This window comes from Cydia fagiglandana, chromosome Z (assembly GCF_963556715.1).
Source record: "Cydia fagiglandana chromosome Z, ilCydFagi1.1, whole genome shotgun sequence".
Taxonomy (NCBI): Eukaryota; Metazoa; Arthropoda; class Insecta; order Lepidoptera; family Tortricidae; genus Cydia; species Cydia fagiglandana.
Genome location: NC_085959.1, coordinates 33,587,227 through 33,608,187, shown reverse-complemented (window position 1 = coordinate 33,608,187; position 20,961 = coordinate 33,587,227). Strand labels below are relative to the sequence as shown.

Below are 20,961 nucleotides of genomic sequence, written 5' to 3'. Positions count from 1 at the left end.
CAGATATATCGAGAGTGAGAGTTAACATGCCTGTTCAGATATTTTTGAGCTACTTGGCCGCTTCACTCACTGTGTGACAGGGACAACATAATAAAACACAATCATTTTGTCCTTGTCACGTGGTGCTATATAACAGCCAGTGTGGGACCAAGATAAGTGTACGTAACGGAACCGTAAAAGGTGTCAGCGGCGGTAGCACGGCCGCATTTTTATCGCTTGTCAGTATGCCTGTCACGTCCTAACTAGTTTGTAAGTGTGAAAGTGACGGGCATAGTGACAGGCGATAAAAATGGAACTATGCTGCGCCCGCAGTTAGAGATCCAAAAGACTAGCCTTTTTAGCTCTTTTTTAGGGTTCGCCAAATCTCTTGACGCGTAAAAGGCTAAAAGCCTATTTTACTATTTAAATAGAAATGGCTTTTAGGGCGTCAAGAGATGAGGCGAGCCCAAAAAAAGAGCTAATAGGGCTCGAGTCTTTTGGATCAGTAGCCGCAGTACTCACATGCGAGTGGTTCGGCTCCCGCCACGGGTAGCTCGACTTGACGTGCTGCAGCGGGTCGACGGCCGCGTGCCGCCGCCGGCCGTACAGCGCCACGCCCTCGCGCACCGCCTCCGACGCGTACGGCACTATGCTGTAGTTCCATACGTCCGCGAACCACGCCTGCAAACAACAGCTAGGTTACATGTGTGTGCCAATGGGGTTCAAACAACTGGGGAAGTTCAAGTACCTTATTGACATTGCTTAAGGCACCAGTATAGCACCAATATGACTGTGTAACTATTGACAATCTGAATAGTCTACCAAATACTTAACTTTAACTTAAAACAGTTGACACGGGCACCTAAAGCCACCATTTTTTTTCTGTAGGTACATTTTCATTCATTCATTCATTATCTACCTTCCACCTGACAGAAAACCGCTGTCAAGTAACACTAGACCCTACTTATAGTGTTGTGTTCCTAGGTTACCAGAGCTCAACGAAGGTGCGAAGCGTTAGGGTCAGCAGCGCGCATGTAACACCTCTGGAGTTGCAGGCGTTCATAGGCTACGGATACTGCTTATCATCAAGCGATATGCATCAAGCGGGCCGTATGCTTGTTTGCCACCTATATAGTATATAAAGAAAGTCTTTACATTGCTTAGCATGTTTAAGGTAGACTTCCGAGCAAAGCGGCTCCGGCGACACCAACGCAGCGACTCTGACGCGGCGGATAGTATTATACAGTATGGAAATGTATGAACTTACTTCCGAGCGCAGCGTCACTATCGCAGCGACAGTGGCGCCGCTCGGCGATAGCGACCGTGTTACGTCTGCGTATTAGGGAAGTTTACCTGACTAGCATCCAGATCCATAGGGCATGCGAGGAAGAGCCTCGGGCCGACGGTGACGTCACTGGAGGAGTGCGCCTCGAGGAAGGCGTTGAGCGTCGACCACACGCCCGGCAGCCACTCCAGCACCGCGGCCAGCGCGGGCTCTCGCCGCCCCAGCCGTAGCTCGAGCGAGAATAGCTTGCGCCGGAGGTATCTGTAACAAATATAAATATACTAATATACTCGTGTTTATTAATAATAGGTACCTACACGTTTTGTTAATGTATTTGTGTGTTAAAGCTACGTATTACTTACTCGAGTGATATGTAAAGACAACATAGGCAACGACATGTCATGAATATATCTGCATCTCCCCGACGTCAGCAGTGAGTCGATACTCGAGTCCTGATCTCGATGTGCCAGAAATATCCTTGTGTGAGTACGCACTTACGAGGAGCTGTCAGTTAACATTAGTAACCTAATTTTGTATTGATTAATGGGGCATGAAACTGTACGTTTAATAATATAAGCTAATGCTGAATATGCACAGTAACAGTATAGTGTTTTGTGTGTATACGGATTTAACTAAGAATTTAAAACGACGGAGTCCTTACGCTTGGCGGCTCAAACGGTGAATGTTCCAGATTCACCAAAAACTTGTCCCTTTACCTGGCTAAGAATCCTTTCACAGGCTCCATGTGGTTGGCGGTGAGTAGCCATCGGAAATTGTGGTGCAGCTGAAGATTTGTCGTGTTGCACGTCGCCTGAGACATCGTTCCTGCGATAATAATTTCATGTGATACAAATAGAATGACAACATCATTATTCAAAACATCTACCATCAACTTAGACTGTCTCAGGATTGCGTTATATTTAATTTCTTTGAGTTGTATAGCGGGAAAATTCTTGAGATTAGTTTTCTATGTCCATTGGAAGCCGCGGCAAAAGCAGGAACAACGTTAGAAATACGATGATTTATAATAGTCCAACTAAAAGCTCAAAAAAAATACAAGTCTCAATGGGAAGAAAGTGTAAGTTCATCTTGGTAAGCGTGTAGCTTGTGTAGGTTAGGGTGGTATTCCATCTGTCCATCGGTCCAATGTCATTGCGTCGCACTCCCACATTAAGCAAATGTCTCACAAATTGTATAGACAAAGAAATTGGATAGGTGGAATACCACCATTAGGTAAGGAATAAAGGGGAAGCACCTTATCATGCATGACAAATTTCATGCTATCTTCCGGATTAGACTAAACTTTTGTTTTTGGAAAATGAGCCGACACCTACTACACATAATCTTAAAGTCAGGCCCTTTTGGGCACAAGCCTCTCATGCAGAAGAGGGATTGGGCTAAAAAATAATTACCAATGATAACCGGCATGTTCCTGTTGTCGGGCGGCAGCAGGCCCGCGAACGCGTCGCCGAGGCCGGACGCGTGCTGCAGGTTGTCGAGCACCACCACCGACGGCAGCGCCGCCTCCTCGCCCGCCGCCGCCGCGCCGCACTGCTCCGCGATGTTACCCAGGTACGCGCGCAGCTCGATACACGACTTGCGGTCCACACTGATGGTGAAATAAAAAATTGTTAATATAGATGGTCAGGCAGATCTTTAGGCTTAACACATGATTGGCGCAACAGTATCTCGCGGCGACGTAGGCCACCCGTCTTTTACTACCTATGTTAACAAAAGAGGGACGGTTAGACTATCTCGCCGCGAGATACTGTCACGCCAATCATGTGCTACCCCGGCTGGTCAGTAGAAAAAGGCGACAAATTTGAAAAAAGTAGGCGTGAAGGGATATCGTCTCGTAGAAAATTTGAATTTCGCGCCTTTTTCTACTGACAAGACTTGCTTGACCATCCATATTTACATTAGTGGAATCTTTATGAAATTTCAGAACCGTTGAAGAACATAGTGCGAATGATACGCGTGTAGGTATTTGCGCACTCTTTTGCCGTCGCACATTCGATCAAGGACCTATGCGCTTTAAATTAGTGGAAGTGCTGGTAGGTATTTAGGATACCACACACTGGTAGTATATTGTACATACCTACTTGGACGCGATGAAATGTCTGATGGTAAAGCAAGTGCGAGCGTCTTTATTTTTATACGATGCAGATCAGCAGCAGAGAGTGATCAATCGCATGTACCTAAGGGTGGTAAATATTCCACCTGTCCAATTTCTCTGTCCAATGTCAATGCGTCTCACTCTCTCATTAAAGCAAAATGTGAGACGGAATACAGATTGGACAAAGAAATTGGCTAGGTCTAATACCACTCTAAACCTCAGTTATTCGCTCGACTAGCGAACTAGACTCGATTTAGAACAGTCGAACCGCAGAGAATCACTCACGTTCTAAAATCAGCATCTCGAAGCTCACATAATTTAATGAATGTAAGTGCGTTACGGGTCCATATTGGGTCACATAATAATTGATTGTCCTAATGTAATGTTACGCATAAAACTCATTTCGCATAATTGTTATTGGGCTGGAAATATTTACATTTCTGAAAAATTATAACACAAACCTAACCTAACCTACCCTATTCTGCACAACCTATGCAAAATATTTTCGAAAATACTTTCTGTTTCAGCTGGAGAAAAAATATGCGAAAAGAGATTTATGCGTAACATTACATTATGACAATCAATTATTATGCGATGAGATAGGATCCCGTGCATTACACGTACTTGAAGGTGGCAACGGCTTCAGCGGGGTTCCCGCGGCGCTCGGTGCCGTTCCGTTGCACGTAAAACTCGGCTAGCTTGGCGGCCAAGTACGACTTGCCCGTTCCGCTCGGCCCGCAGAGGATCACCCGCTTGTGCTCCGATAACAGCGACACGTACCTGAATTATTATGTATGTTTAGTAAAGTATAGAAAAACTACGTTACTTGACGACTTTTTTGTAGGTATCTGTAAAACGTAAAAACTAACACGTTTCGAGCAGATAAGATCGAATTTGAAACTTGAAACAACTTGAAACTCACCTAATCATAATATTTTTTGGTATAAGGCTGTCGAACGCTAAGCTTCCAACGCCTTGCAAGCAAATGTAAAGCGTGTTCACGGTCCCGATGATGTACCCACACGGCAGCAGCTCCGGGAACCCGATCTCGGGCCCCCTCGTGGCCTCGCCCAGGTGGTACGACGTTATCGAGTCGGTGTTCAGCCCGAGATTCGTCCCAGGATCTATCCTTGAGAGATAATCTTTGAAAGTCTTCCTAACTATGTAATCTAAGTTCTGCCAAGTCGTCTTGCCGGATATGTACGTGTACGCTATCGTGTACTCGTTGCAGTTTATTGTCGAGTCGCTATTGTATACGTTTTTGTATGAGGTGCTGTGAGCAGATTTGTTGCTTTTGAGGCTGTTGGTGTTAGACTTGTTTATAGAGTGCGGGTAGTCTTGAGGCTCCACCTCGGGGCTGTGATTCTGCGAGAGACGCGGCGAGTCGAAGCTCGGCTGCTTCTCGAAGTGGTTGTTGTACCCGCTGGCAGATTGTTTCGCATAAAACCTGCATTCAGATTCGGTGAGCGTGTCTTGTACTTCTTCGAAATATCTTTGGAATGTCTCTGGCTGTCCTAAATATACTGCTATCGCTATTTTCTTTCCGTCTGTCGTGTCGCCCTGACTGTCCGCTACACCTGAAAAATAATAACACTGCATTTTTCGCAAATAAATTGCTTATATAAATAGAAAAGTACCTCGATATCACAGGCACCAAACACATGTCGAACATATCTTCAGATTAAATATATTTTTTTTTTGTAGGTACATAACTCATTTTATCTCCTAACAGCTAATTCACGTGATGCCTACTGGCATGCCACTGCTACGTTGTGACATTCTGAACGTTTACGCTTTGTACTTTACTTTCGCTAAGCAGTGTAAGCTTGCCTATCCATCTATTAGTATATAATTGGACGCACTTATGCTCAAACGTTCCGATCCACAAGCATCAGTCATTAACTTATAAAAGCTATAGTCATTTATTTCAATTACATTTTATCGTGGGTTGGAACGTCCAATTATCATAAAAGCGTTATGCTTACCTATATCGGAATAACTCTCCCCGATGGCTAGCTCGCGGCTCTTCGGCGGCGGTAGCACCGTGTTAATATCGTAATCGCCGCTAAGCCGCTCGCTGTTCAGCCCATTAGTGAATATATCAGCGGCCCCGTTCAGCCCCAGTAACGCTTCATTCTCGCTCAGCTCGCAGGAAGCCTTGTTGCCGTATATAGGCTCGACCATGCTAGATTTGGGCGAGCCTTTCTTGGCAAAATCCATGGTCGGAGTGGAAGCTATGCAGTTGAAGTCGAGCTCTAGTGGCTGGGAGTGGATGTCGATGGCGGCCTGTGGGATAAAAAAAACATACTTTACTTAAGCGGGCATTACATTATACAATTTGTAGTGCGCTAGCTGAGTTAGCGCACTAATTTAGTATAGTGTAAAGACAGTTAGCCAGTTAGAGACCCAATCTAGTGCAATCGCATGTGCTCTGCCGCACTAACGCTATCTAGCGCACTAGAACGCATAGTGTAAATGGTTTTAGCGCGCTTAGCGCTTACTGTGTAAGGTCAGTTGTCGGCACGCCACCGACGCACTCGAACACGCGTATGATGGATGTTTTATTGTTTTAGTTATTGCATTTCAGTTCAAAATGACGCAGCCACAGACTAGGGAATAGGAAGTACCTACTGCTAAAATCTTCTTCTTCAATCATGAACTTTATAAAGACATGCCATTTTTATGGGATAAAAAACATAAAGATTACAAATACAAAGACATTAGAAATTATGGTAACAAAGTGCTTCTCGAAATGTACAAAGAATTCGACTGAAACGCGATCTTCGACCGAAACGCGACGTTCGATTCGAACGATGATCACTGCTGAAATGAAAATAAGACACTAACTAGCGTCGCTAGCTAGTGTAGTGTAATGAACAAGCTCTTTTTTATCTCGCCGAGCAACACTTAATTAGCGCTCTGCAAATTGTATAATGTAATGCCCGCTTAAAGGTTGGCATTCCATGCAATTTCAATCTTGCGTCTCAGTTTTTCGTTATGAGCATTGGACTAAAAAATTGGCCCTGTGGAATACTATCCTAACGTACGACCCGCTGTTGAGTACAGGCTCACTATATACATAATACAAATGATGTTGGGCTAAAGCACTCTCCGATTGTCTACGTACTCGTACGTTTATGTGTTGCTGTTTTTCACCAATATCAATTTGTTACGAGTCAGAATTCAAAGCCTTGACCTCTGGTTTGAAAGGTTTGTTTAACACATACAAATGTATATAACACTCTCAATGGTAAACAGCCATCGTAGATATAGCTGTATACATTAAATTTCGCTATTGCTTTACTCTTTATGATATCGAAAGATAACTTTCCACGCACAAAACTTTTATCGAAGTTGAGTTTGATAAAACCAGCCTTGGGTCTTTGATATTAACGTATTTTATAGCCGGTGCAGATGTTTCGTGTTCTAAAGTTGGAATGGCATTTATACAGGCACAATATTTTCACCTTCTTATTAATAATACCTATGTACCATAAAATGAGGTTTATGATTCATTAATTACTATTTTATTAATATTTTCTATATATTAATATCTAGAAGATAAAGCTGATAATTAATTGCTTTAATGTCATTTTATTGAATATTCTATACATACCTAACATAAAAACAAGTGGAATAATATAACCGTATTTGCATGTAAGATGGAAATTGAGCCGCTTTTCCTATTCGTACATTACCATGCTAGCTTTCAATTGCCACTTTTCCTCATAATGTTCCTCAGAGATACACGTGTTGGATAAGGCGAGGATCACTAATATTGAGCGATACTGTTAGTTTTGTGTCTCTACACAATCCTCTGATCGTTGTTACCACAGGGACAGATGTGAAAAAAATCTTAGTAGCAGCCGTTCGTTGTCCTGTTTCAGGTTCAGTCTCGTTGTTACAACGTTAGTATACCTGGTGCATGCTGGCCTGGTCGGCGAGGCTGAAGCGGCGCGGGTCCTCGACGGCGGAGCCGCCCGTGCCGAGCGAGCTCTGGCTGCCGGCGAGCGAGCGCGACGTCACCAGCCGCTGCAGACGCTCGTTGTTCTGTTTCAGGTTCAGCATCTCATTCTGGAACATTTTACTAGTTTAAAACCAGTCTATATCTTATCTTCATCTACAAGTTCGATGATACGAATCAGTTACCTTAAACTAGAGTTTAGTTGCAAACTCATGTTGCTACTTGAATTCAAGGTAAAGCCACCCCGTTCTACGGTATGCAATGAGAATTTAATTTGATATTGAATGTTAAAGTAGCGTCTAAACATGAAGCATGGAGGCCTTAATATGAAAATAATTTGCAGAATTTAGAAAACATGGTCAGATCGCCTTAACCATTGTTCGATGTTCAAGTACTCGATTCAATTGTCGGTTACGAAGTAGGTAAATATCAGATCTCCTGCGACTAAAACTTGTAATTTAGAACGCGGTTTTAGAACTTTCGTCATAGGTAACGAATACTTAAGTTGACAGTTGAAATTCGACGTAATCGATTTTTACGAGTAGGTACTAAGTCCGGATAAATACAATATTTTTGTTTTAACTTACACTTCGCAATTATTAAACATTACGAATAAATAAACGACACGTATATACGTAGGTAAAGGACCAAAGTAGCATTGAAGTTTGAAAACGAGACACATACGATCTCGTATTGTGTTCTTTCCGGTCCACATAACAGGGCCGGGCCCCGTGAACTCGCATGGCTACCGGTATTCTCGTTTTAGTCTAGACTAGATCGAGATCGAACATCTGCGCGCAGTATGGTTCAATGCGTTCAATGATATCAAGCTACAGGCGCATACCTTTATCTGCAATAATGACCTATTTCTATTCTGAAAGCTTTTATCCGCGCATATGGTTTCAATGATTGCAAACGAAAGTGGCGATTTCAATTACAGTTTCATTTTTGTGTATTATTAACGTTCTATATTTGAATACTGTCGCTATTTTCATTATCGGCTCTGAACAGGTACATAGGTCAAATAGTTTGAAGAAGCGAATGGAGCCAATGGCGAATTATTGGAATTAGGTAGGTACACATTAGGTAAGACAAAGGAATTCGCAACTAAAGTCCAATACTAAAAAGTAAAAATGAAATAAAGCAGGATTAATATATTTCATATTATGCAAAACAAATTATTGTAAAGTATGTACTTAATACTTATAACAATCAAATATTGTTCCATTGATATGGCTAGGAACAGAATGCACTTATACGGTAGAAAAATTGCACGTACTATCTAGCTACTGTAAATTAATGCACATTGCGCATCATAATTATATAAAATTGACAAATACTCTTACAGTCACAAGGCGCTTATAAGTTGTATTATACAGTGTGGAAAGATAAGTCGGGCCCTGGAGGGAAACTACCTTAAATCCTTAACCTGGCTCATTTTACTTAAAGGAGACATTCCTTTATTTTTAAAAAGAAACAAAACTGCATTCAAAGATTTTCTAAAACTCGATTGCCTCGCCCGGGACTCGAACCGACCAAAAAATAAAAACTCGCAATTTTACTGTACTATTCGATACAGTTAATGTTAATGATAACATTTCTCCAAGAAACATTAGGTCTTACACTCGTCTGTCGTACAAAATATCCATAAAATCTAATATTTAGTACTCAAAATTTTTTTACACAAGCGAAATTGAAGAAAAAAAGATAAAATGTTTGAATGCAGTTTTGTTTCTTTTTAAAAATAAAGGAATGTTTCCTTTAAGTAAAATGAGCCAGCTTAAGGATTTAAGGTAGTTTCCCTCCAGGGCCCGACTTATCTTTCCACCCTGTATAGATAGGTATCTTGAAGGATAGTGGGTATCCATACTATGCCACACATGTTGGTTGCTTACGTCTAATATGGTGACCGCATTTTTTCTACTCTTCATTGACGGAGTGTAGCAGTAACGAAGCTGAACATACCCGCATCTTGATGACGGTGTCCTTGAGGCTCTCCAGCTGGTGCGCCGAGCTGAGCGCCTCGAGCCGGATATCCGTCAGCACCAGGTCCTTCTCTCGCAGCTGCCGCTTCAACTCGTCCACCAGCACTGACTCCTCTGGTGGTTTATCTGTCACAGTAATAGCTAATGGAGTTGGCCGGTCGAAGTACATATTTTACAAATGGCGACGGCATAGCTTGCCTTGTTTATATGGAATATGGACCAATGGCAATCTAATACATATCTATGATGTGAAAGGTATTAGGACAATCATAAGTACCTAATTCAAGACCATAAAGTTGCTGAGTAAAACGCACGTGACATACGGACGAACAGACTTAGGTGCATAACGAAACTGTAAGCATTTTGGTTTCGCTATTTTGGCCGTGGAAAACAAAGCGGTTACAAAATTCAAGAGCTTAGTAGGTAAAGTGCAAATGTTCACCCCACTCTTGACTTTCACTTTAGCAACCCAATTTCACTGAAACCTTGTTGGCTATTGTTTACCTAACAGGGACGTAAACTGTATTATTTGTTTAATATCTATATGGTGGTGTCCGCCAGGCACGACCGCGGCCTGTCGACGCTCGAGCACTCTCTCAAAACCCGACCTCACACCGTAATTGTGTTGTGTGTAATTGGGGGCTTACACTTGATTTTAATCTGATTTTTTTACCGAGGTTCATAATTCCACGGGTTTTGTGCTTTCACAGTACGGTAACCCGTAATTTAAATACTGGAAGCTAAGATTTGCTAAATGTTAATCGATCAAAAAACTACCTAAAAAAACACAATAACTCGGATAGCAATCACTTGGAGTTTAGCTCTGTGTTAATGTGTCATTGACTCATTGTGCGCCAAATGTGCTATGGTTATATTTATGTATAATTACTCATTCTGGATTGACCAGGAATGTTCAAGCTTCTTCCGCTTTATCGTACCTATCTAATAGTAACTGACAAATAGAAATCTGCACGAAATCCATGTCGAAACAATATCATCGCAGCTTTTGTGACGTCGACTTTCGGACATAACCCAAAGGTAATGACGAAGCGCATTGCCATATCCACCTCGCTATTTCCATCATTGGCCGGAGGGCACGTCAAGTTGTCAACTCGTGTCATGACACGGCAGTCACGCCGACTTGATGTTTGTTTGTTTACCTTTGGTTTGTTCCGCGGGGGCCTGCGGGCACGCCGGTTTGTCCTTCGTCTCTGGGAGCGCCTCATGGGAATGTTCTAAACTGTTCTCGTTGCTCCCCTCGCGGATCGTGTGCGGATCGTCGTAGTGATGGGAGCCCGATGAGCTGTCCTGAGACGACAGTTGACCGAGCGACGAGTGCTTCGCCGTTTTAGATATCTTCGCGTTTCGAGAGAAAGCTTTCGTAAATGATGAACGCAGCTGTCGACAATATCGAAAGTAAATTATACAAGTCAAGCTAAATTATTGACGCATCAGGGATTCACTACGCTTAATCGCATTAGAAAGAATATTAACGTATGTATGTAAAAATAACAAAATGATTAGTCGCTTTTTGCTACATAAATAGAAATATCATGCTGAACTGAACCAAACCATTAAACGGCTTTGATCGAGCCCATATGAAAAAGTGGCCAGGTCCAGTTGAGGGATATATTATTTTACCAAGGAATTGAAAAATCTTGCTTTAAATGGTGTTTCATTGCATTATCCTAATGTATATGTATGTAATAAGGTGATCCAACTTGGTATGGAGAAAAAAAAAGTACTTATACCTCTCCAGTTATATTATGAAATAGTAATTAATGTGCCAAACTTGACCTTGTTTGTTAATGATACTCGTAAAATGATTCATACCTCGACGACCTCAAAGTGATGTTTAATGGTTCTAAAATTTGGTAATATCTTATTTGTAGACAAAAAATAAATAAAAAATGTTTGTTGTGAAGAAATGTAAAGGACACACACACACACCTACATTGTTTTCGTAGAGCTTTTTTTGCTCTGTCAAGCGCAAGCGAGGCTCAATCCTCACGTTTTTTTTTTAATTTTGCCAATATCTAACGAGTAAAATACGATGAATGCAAATGATGCGAGTACTTACCCATCCTTTCTTCTTATGCTTCTTATCGTGCGGCGCCGAAGAGCCGCTGCTAAGGCTGTTGATGCTCGACACGCTGTCGGTGGAGAGGTGCCGAGTGATCGCTCCGTTCCCGGTTTGTGCCAAGCGCTGCGGCGAACTCTGCTGGGTTTGAGGTGCTGCCGGCTCTTGCTGTTTTTCAGCCTAAGAAGAGAGTAGGGTTAGCACCATTAGTCTCAAATGACTGGAAATAAGAATGTAATAATGGACGTAGAGTTGTACCCTCACCATGAGTTTTACGCGACTTTAAACTCTAGCGAATGCGTCAACTCATACGCAGTGCATCTCGATTGCACTAATGTCAGTACGACGGAGACGGAGAGAAAATGTAAATGTCAAGCTCGTGGTAAGGATACTGGATACATACTCATCCATATTGTTAAGTAGTAGTAAGCGTATGTTTATATGTATTGTTACGTCAACAACTCGATTGTAATTTGCCCCAGGTATTAATAATTGCTCTAAAGTTTGACGTACTCATAGATATTGTTAAAGACTTAGATAATATATAAAGTATTTATTCCTGTAATAAGCGATATTCTGAATCTAGTAGGTACATCTTGTACTTACATACATATGTATAATAAAGGCATAAACATCAGCAGCATACGGAGGGCATGTAGGTATTCAATAGGATAGCATTATGTTTGTAAAAACATATTCTTGCTTATTTATAGCTACTAAAATATTTTATTAAGTTCCCCGAATTCAGCTGAGGTTTTTTCGGTAAAAATCTTTATAAGGATTTTGTCCCTTTATTTTAACGTTTAATTTAATATCATCAATCATTATGTGAGACAGATCCGTGTGTCTTGTCACTTGTCAATTCTAGAGACACGACGCCGTCGAAAGTGGAACGGGAACAGATCCATTGATGGCCAATTGGATGCAAATGGAGCCTCAGAGCCTCACTGCTCGGCTCATTTCATGTCAATTATTTATTTTATAGGCCGTACCTTTCCAATATTTATGAATAAGGGTAAAATTAGCTTAAATATTTGTCATGTAAGTTTTAGTAAAAAAATCGTTAATAGTAGTTTTGCTTTTTCAGTTCCTTAGAACTTAGTCTTTATAAAAAAGAAACATTTTTTTGCAAATATAGGCATAGGTATTTATAGGATCGTCCGCAAAAAGTAAAGTGTCTTGTACGCATAATGTCGAGGATGTGTACACCAACTGATAAAGAACAAAATTGTTATTGATAATTATCTGAAGATATAATTTACAGATGTGAGTATTCCGATACTCTAGCGATATCCCAGTGTCAAGAGATATCGTAGGCGATTGTCTAGCTAGATAAACAAATATTTCACTATTTTCGCACATTGTTTTTACTAAACTGCACTTAGTCGCGAAGATATCCTTTAGCCCCCAGAGGCCTATAAAAAGGTCTTTCGTTCCATTATATTTTGAATCTTTGTTATGAGAAATCAAAATTGCATTTGTTTTATATAGATATAGGTATAGAGGATAAATATTACAGTCGCAAACAAAAAGCGGAGCTAGAAACGACTACTGTTAAGGCTGTATTTAAATGCGTTTAAATACTTTTGAGGACCAAGTAAGGTACACACTGATGTGTTTATTGCCAACTGCACTCAGTGTCGAGCCACGCGCCAGTTTACGAGTACGTTGTCGACATTTAGATCTTCGAGGCGGGCTATGTACCTACTGATACTGTGTTCATATTTTTCTTGTCTTTACCCGAAAGTTAGGAATATTGGAGATATGTTGTAGTTGGCAATACGGTATTCCCGAAAGCTACGTTTTTGACGGTTTTGGGGTATGTCAGTACAGCCTTAAATTAGGTTACAGAACCCTTAACTTTTAGGTATGGGCGCTCCTCTGTTTTTAGATATGTACTTTAGAGATTTTGTCTGTATATCTGAAATAAGGTACGGTAGGAGGTAAGGTAGGTACCTACCTACCTGATGATTTTTCTCTCAGTGTACCTACACTGAGAGAAAAATCATTAGTAAACTAAACCAGGAATTAAAAAAACAGTTCTGTACTGGGGGAAAAAATGAAGTTTAGTAATAATTATAGACGTTTAACTATGTAAAGTTTATTTGTTTTTACATACAGCTCAGTAATCCTAAATCTAATTTCAACAAACAGATAATAGAAATTGCAAGAACTAATAGAAATTGCAAAAGTAAATTTGTTCCTATTAGTTAACTCTCCTTGTCTCCGGATTAAGTTTATTTTTGTAATTCTAAGTGTGTTTTTGTTATCCTTTTCTCTCAGTGTAAGGTGTGTATTATGTACACAAGCGTGGGTAAGATCAGGTTACAGTTACCTGTCCCGTGATGTTGACGCCGTCGGCCCTGATTCCCATGGACTGCATGTGGGCCGTGGTCAGCCCCGCCTGGATGGACTGCTTCCGAAGCAGCTCGATGGTCTGCCTTAACTCGGTCAGCTCAGAGTCCTAACACAAAATTACTCACTTTACTTTTTTTAACTAACGGGACGCTGTTCGTTGCTCTTGATAAATCATGGTTTGGTCACTTTTCCATCCACATATAATAAATCAAGATTGTTTGACTATACAATAAGGTAGAAATACGTTCAAAACGACGATCATTTCTGTCGATCATAAGGGCAATAAAATTCTCTGCAGAATTGGAAACTCTCACTCGATACAAGAAATTCATAATTTATAGTGCAAATAAAACATCAAGTTAATACATGGTTAATAAACAAGTGAGTCAGCGATAGTTAACGATTATTTTAGTATGTTTTATATAATTATGACTAATGCACGTAGCGTATCGCACGAGAGTGAAATAATAAAATGTAATTTATTATAATGTGTATGTTACCTTTCTCTCGGCTGTGGCCGTGAGCGACTGCAGCCTCTGCGTCATGTTCGAGAGGCTCTGCTCGAAAGCAGATACTACATGTGCCTGTAACAATGAAAAAACACCAATGTCATTTTCTTTTTATTATTCGTATTTTTATACTGATATATTTATAGGTACCCGTGGACCCGGACCCGGGTATGTCCTTAAACTACGTCCAAGACCCGGGTATGTCCTTAAACCACGTCCAAGACCACCGGTGGACGGGCAGCAGCGTCCCTCAAATTCAGTGTACTCGACTGCGATCGCCAACCCGCCTGCCAAGCGTGGCGATTATGGCATTCACCTCCCAAAAAAGGGGGAGGCCTATGTTCAGCAGTGGACGTCTTATGGCTGAGATGATGATTGATTGATTTCCTGGGAGTCAGCTAAGTTGTTGATTATTGAGTTCTACTGGAAAGCACTAAGTCTGGACGTATGGTATGATGGATGTACTTTAGGTGACATCTTTTACATCTGGCATGTAGTAGCGTTTTCAGTTAACAACGGAGGCAAGTTAAGAGTAGTATTTTATTAATCACTTTTAAAAAATATACTTATACATATATATTTAACACTAATATGTAGAACAATATAATCTCTACATGTATTGTCATCTGTCGTTTAGTTGTTTGCTGAATTTTGCTTTCACAATGTCATGATTTGGTATTTATAACATTTGTTTGCTTCGAGCAACACCGGCTTCCGACACGAAGTTTGTTTGTATCTGAGCGCACGGGGACGGTGTGCTGACAGCAAACAAATGAGGACAATGCAAATACCGGCTCTACGTAAATATGTCAATTGTCATTTTTCCGAATCACAGAATTATGGAGTGTAGAAGTAAAGGAGAGCTATCTTTTATGATAAGACGGTTGTAAAAGTGTCCAGCTGTCAGTTGAAAGAATAGTTCGAAATCTCTCCGGTGGCGCTAGTAGGTAGTACTGGGAACTAACATGAATTTAGACCTTATTGACTGAGTGAAGTGCGCTGTCAGTTTTTTGAAATTTTATTTAAAATTTTCATAAATTGATTTATTAAATTTAGGATTTCCTTGTGTAGTAAAACTAGCCGCCCCTGTCTCAGTACGCATCATATAGACTGCCACCTCTGTTATCTAGCCACCTCGGGCCTGGGCTTACCAGGCCTTAAGCCCCACATTCACACTCCTACCTTGTAGGCCGCCTCGTAGTCCGCCTCGTTGGGTAGGATTGTGTATGGGGGTTGCGGACTACGAGCCGTCCTACAAACGGCTAAACGGTAGGACGGCTCGTAGTCCGCAACCCCCATACACAATCCTACCCAACGACGTGGACTACGAGGCGGCCTACAAGGTAGGAGTGTTAATGTGGGGCTTTAGGGCAAATCCACCGCTATAGGATATATATATTTTTTTTTTTTTTAGTTAAAATGGGAAAAGTTTGCATCGTAAACAGTTGCCAAAGTGGGCGTAAGAGGAAAAAACAGAAAAATGTTACGAAATCCGTATCTTTTTTCCAACCAACGGTAAGTATGTAATTTTCACTACACCTTATAAAACAAAGTCCCCCGCCGCGACTGTCTGTTCGTGGGTTTGAATGTATCTTTGCGATAAACAAACTACTGGACGGTTTCAGTTCGATTTTCATGCGGTTTTCACCTATCAATAGAGTGATTCTTGAGGAAGGTTTAAATACTTATATAATTTGTTGACTAGTGCGAAGCCGGTCGCTAGTTATTTAATAAAATATTATATTGTGATTTTTATATTTTTCTTATAAATTTCACAATTTCACTTCAACAATTCTTCATTTTTCTATTAATTCTCAGACTCCGGCACGGTTGGAAAGTTGGAAAAAGTCGTTAGGAATTGCATTAAAAGCAAATGATTATATTTGCCATCTTCATTTTAAAGAAGAAAATATAAATATGTACGAAAAGTTAACTATTAAAGGAGAGCTCAAATATATTCCTACACAAAGAAAAACGCTTAAGGAAGAAGCTGTGCCCACGATTGAGCATCAGTTTATTCCCATTCCCGAACATGAACTCCAAGCCAATACTATTCACATAGAGGAATCTTTCGAACCATACCCCAATCAACCTAAGGACGAGCAGCAACAACAAATCAATGCCGAGCAACAGGAATTATCAGAAGATCAAAATGATTCTAATTATTTAATGGATTATGAAATGATACAACAGGACTTTGCGGAACCATTGTTTAGTCAATATCAGGATACTAATGTAACAATAAATCCAATAGAGAATTTTAAAAGTAAGTTTCGGGCATTTTCGTTGTTGCCGCCTTTTTGGCTACATGCAGAAAATCCTAATGGGCTGGAATTTATGCGAATGGATCCAAAAACTCAGAAGATTAAACATCATATACGTTTAAACGATGATCTAACTGTCACTGTAAGTGTTTATTAATGTAACAATAAATTCGGTTGGCATGATTTGAATTTGTAACGAAACATAATTGCTATTTAATTGCAGGTAATTTTTCCCAATAATGAACAATTGCCACTAAAGGAGAAAATTAATTCATATGACAACACCTACGATTACTTAAAATCGGTTGAAAGATGGCCTTTGTGCGTTGGTACTCAGATTGACGACAATAAGTAAGTTTTGGTAGATTGTTAACCAAGGGATGAACGCAGTGAGAGTATAGTCCGAGGCTAAAATGATGCCATTCACCCGAGTTAAACACTCTACTTTTCATTTCGAATACGAGGAACCTAGCCCCAAAGCTTGTACTATGGGTGTAGGCGATAATACAACTGTTTGCAGTCGTCTTATGAATATATATACCATAATGTAACAGTTGTATTTAAAATAAAAGGATAACTCGTAAGCCTAACTTTGATTTTATTTAACATTTTTGTCATTAAAAATATTGTATGTAACGGTACATTAAATAGGTCTTAATTCTCGAACCTATCCTATTAAAACTCGACTTTTATGTGTATTTTAAGAACCCTTATTATGTAGGTACCTGTAGATTAAAGCACTATTTATACATAAACAATGGTACAGGAGAATAATCAAAGATAAAAACGAATTTATCTAATAATTACATCAATTTTCAGATTTTGTAAAGGTGTGATTATTGGTGATGATACTTACGAAAGAAATCAACAGTACCCAAGATGTAAATCTTGTCGAATATTACGAAATCGTTTGCAGAACCGTAATTCCACTTCAACTCTATTACAAAAAATGGCAGAAGCTAAACGGCGCGCTTCAAATCTTGTACATAAATGCAAGCGTCTGAAGAGGACGGTAAGTCTTATGCCGGCTACATACGTAACGATAAAACTGTGCAGTCCGACTGTGCAGATAAATCGAACCGTGTGTATGACAAATCGTTACGATAATCGACAATCGGACTGCACAGTTTTATCGCAACGATTTATCGTTACGTATGTAGCCGGCATTAAAGCCGTAACAGACTACCGCACCGCGCCACGACCTTGATGGTGCGGTTAAAATATCTCTTTCACGCTCCAAATTATAGCTACATCCTTAGCCCCCTCCAGACTATGCGCGTGAATCGCGGGCGAAGCCGCGAACGCGAGTGTGGAGTCGATTTCGCAGGTCTGCGTTCTGGACTCCACACTCGCGTTCGCGGCTTCGCCCGCGATTCACGCGCATAGTCTGGAGGGGGCTCTTAACGCACGTACGGCGACCACCTTACGACTATCGATACGTGCGCCGCACCGCACTAAAGTCGCGGTATGGTGCGGTAGTCTGTTACGGCTTTTTATCAAAAACATATTAAATAAATAAATATTAGGGGACATCTAAAGGCCCCTGTACACAATGGGCCAGCGCCGGCCAGGCCAAGGGACGCTGCCATGCGGTAGAATGAGATAGCAATATCACTTGCTCCCTCTAACGCATAAATGCGTCCCCCAGACTAGCCCACGCTGGCCCATTGTGTATTGGCCTTTACACAGGTCAACCTAGCCCCAAATTAAGCAAAAGTTGTACTATGGGTACTAGGCGACGCTATAATATACTGTATTTGTATAATTGAAGACGTAAAATAATACAAAAAGAAACTTGAGCAAGAAGTTTTCATACATATTTTTCGAAATCATTTCGAAGTCCCTTAAGGCGTATCCAGATTAGTAAATTTTTCGCCAATCTGATTCAATTGCCCGATCGAATCAGGATCGAAGTGCGGATGCAAATACCAATTTGGCTCGCCGAATTCAACCGCCGATAATGACCGATATTACCGATAAAATGAAGTGCAGATGCAAGAATACCAATTTGTGAGGCCAGTCTGGATACCATTTCTGGATTTTTTCAATGTAGAGGGCTCTAATATCACCATAAATCTAAAATTAGAGATTGACGCCAATTTCATTTCTGATAAAATCAACCGATTTGATCAGTCCCGTCTGGATACCACTTTACTTAGCTGTTGTTTTTTATTCGCACACCCGCTTATAGACCAACAAGAAATTGTAGAAATTAAAAAGTGGCAACATCGTAGTGTCGTCCCTTTCAAATCAATCTAAGAAAACGGGACGACACTACGATGTTGCCACATTTTAATTACTACAATATCTTGTCGGCTTATAACTTTATACATTGTACCTACTTGAGTAACGAATTTCATATCGACCGTTCATATAATTGCAGAATATCCAATTAAGAGAGAAAATTTCCTTGGCTAAGGCGCAGTGTGCAAAGAAATCGGATACCGTAGTACAAGCATCTATTTCAAAACTACCTGAAGAATTTCAAAATGCCGTGAGATCATGTTTTGAAGCCGCGAAAAAAAATAATACAAAAGGTCGTCGATATACGTTAGAATGGATTTATGAGTGCATGTTGATACGTATAAAAAGCAGGAATACGTATGAATTTATACGTAAAAGAAATATTTTACCCCTTCCTTCTGTACAAACTTTAAATAAGTATCTCAGCAAAATCAGCTGTTCTGCATATGGATTCCAATCCTCTACTTTCTTTAGTTTAAAAGAAAGATGTGAGGCGATGAAGAAGGAGGAGAAACGAGGAGTTATTTTAGTGGATGAAATGAAATTAAGTGAAGGCGTTTATTTTGATTCTCAAACCATGAAATTTAATGGTTTTGTTGACCTGGGGCAACACACTCCAGATAATTTAAAAAATACAACAGCGGACCATGCTTTGGTGTTCAAGTTTGTGCCTTTTCGAGGTAGATGGGTTCAAGCCTTAGGTTGCTTTTTATCGAAAAATTCATGCAAAAGCGAACCGCTACATAAACTAGTTTTAGAGTGTATTGTTTTAATGGAAAACAGCGGAATTTGTGTTGATGCTGTCGTGATGGACGGTGCACCTTGGAACCGAGGAGTATGGAAAATATTCGGTGTAAATGAAGACACTGTTAGCTGTGAACACCCTTGTGACTGCTCACGACGGTTATGGATGATTTCAGATTTTAATCATTTAGTGAAATGTTTTCGAACATCTACTTTGGATGATAAGCTACAAGAGTTCAAGGTTAATTAAGAGTAATGCATGAGTAATGATAATTTTAAAAATATACAAGGTGTAATTATTATATCTGACCAAACTCTGAGGGGTGAATATGTAGGTCATACTGAACAACTTTTACTATAGCCAACCCTGAAATCACGAAAAAGAAATCGCCTGTTTAATAGAAAACATTGACTCTACTGATTCACCGCAATATGTATGAGACAGCAGATTTTTTTTCACGATTTCGGGGCTGGTCCCATAGTATAAGTTGTTAAGTATGACCTATATTCACCCCTCAGAGTTTGGTCAGAGATAACAATTTCGCCTTGTATAAAATGATAATACGAAGTCAAATTAATGTAATATTCTTTTTTCAGACCCCTTACGGAACTGTGAAAAAAAGACATTGGGAAGCGGTATTAGAGGAAGAGAATTATCGTCAGCCTAACTTAAAAATCGCTTACAAGTTAACACCAGCGCATTTGAAACCGAAAGGTTTTCAAGTAATGAATGTTCCTCTTGCAACTGAAGTATGTACCTATAAATATAATCAATAATTTTCATTGATTGTCCGGATTTATTTCGTAGGACTTTCGGCTCATCAAAACTAATATTATTAATCTTATAAAAACAGGTGTTTGGTCACGAAATTTCGGTCGCCATGGCTCACTATCAACCCTATTGCGAGGAATTGAAGGATTCAACTGCAACACAAAAATTTATTGATCTTGTATTCAATTTGATACAAGCTATGTCTTCGCGTATACCAAGAGATGCTCTGTACGTGAATGAAAATTGCAGACGAAGAAAGGTAAGAAATAGTTGGCGATTAAAATTAAGGTCAATGCGGAGAAGACCGTCTATCAGCTAAGTCCGTCTACTCACTATAACATTTAAGGGAAGACCGTCATAAAGAAAGACCAGCCGGACGGTGCCTTAAACCAGAAGTAGCCAACCTTTTAATGTATTTTTGTTAGTAGATACCTCTTATAGTGAAGAATATTTTATGCCGATTATAATTAGAATTAATATAATTATGCGTTGCTGGTAGTGAATATTATGTGTTAATGTTAATATGCCGGAACCGCCGCCGCCTCGCAACCTGAATATATCCCTTGGCACCTATACAGCCTATACTGTAATTTTTAGTTTAATATAAAAATTAGGAACATTTAAAAATTTGTATGGAATATATTTTTTGCTCCTTACTAAT

General features: G+C 40.2%; 2 protein-coding genes across 2 annotated transcripts in view; one reads left to right on the top strand and one right to left on the bottom strand.

The window, feature by feature from the left end:
* The window catches only part of LOC134678543 (protein sickie), a 199,335-nt gene that overhangs the window by 2,376 nt on the left and 175,998 nt on the right, over nucleotides 1-20,961 (bottom strand). The window contains exons 20-32 of the mRNA XM_063537127.1: nucleotides 14,268-14,351; nucleotides 13,745-13,873; nucleotides 11,410-11,589; nucleotides 10,490-10,727; nucleotides 9,310-9,455; nucleotides 7,299-7,454; nucleotides 5,366-5,666; nucleotides 4,303-4,957; nucleotides 4,005-4,160; nucleotides 2,677-2,873; nucleotides 1,981-2,089; nucleotides 1,333-1,525; nucleotides 502-660 (exon numbers count right to left, since the gene is read on the bottom strand). Of these exons, the coding sequence (XP_063393197.1) occupies nucleotides 502-660; nucleotides 1,333-1,525; nucleotides 1,981-2,089; nucleotides 2,677-2,873; nucleotides 4,005-4,160; nucleotides 4,303-4,957; nucleotides 5,366-5,666; nucleotides 7,299-7,454; nucleotides 9,310-9,455; nucleotides 10,490-10,727; nucleotides 11,410-11,589; nucleotides 13,745-13,873; nucleotides 14,268-14,351 (2,703 nt within the window). The remainder of the gene's footprint in view (nucleotides 1-501; nucleotides 661-1,332; nucleotides 1,526-1,980; nucleotides 2,090-2,676; nucleotides 2,874-4,004; nucleotides 4,161-4,302; nucleotides 4,958-5,365; nucleotides 5,667-7,298; nucleotides 7,455-9,309; nucleotides 9,456-10,489; nucleotides 10,728-11,409; nucleotides 11,590-13,744; nucleotides 13,874-14,267; nucleotides 14,352-20,961) is intronic.
* On the top strand, nucleotides 16,021-20,196 carry LOC134679149 (uncharacterized). Its single transcript, XM_063538019.1, has 5 exons — nucleotides 16,021-16,682; nucleotides 16,764-16,891; nucleotides 17,360-17,552; nucleotides 18,924-19,464; nucleotides 20,126-20,196. Exons 1-5 carry the CDS (start codon nucleotides 16,194-16,196, stop codon nucleotides 20,194-20,196), a joined length of 1,422 nt encoding a protein of 473 aa, XP_063394089.1. The 5' UTR covers nucleotides 16,021-16,193.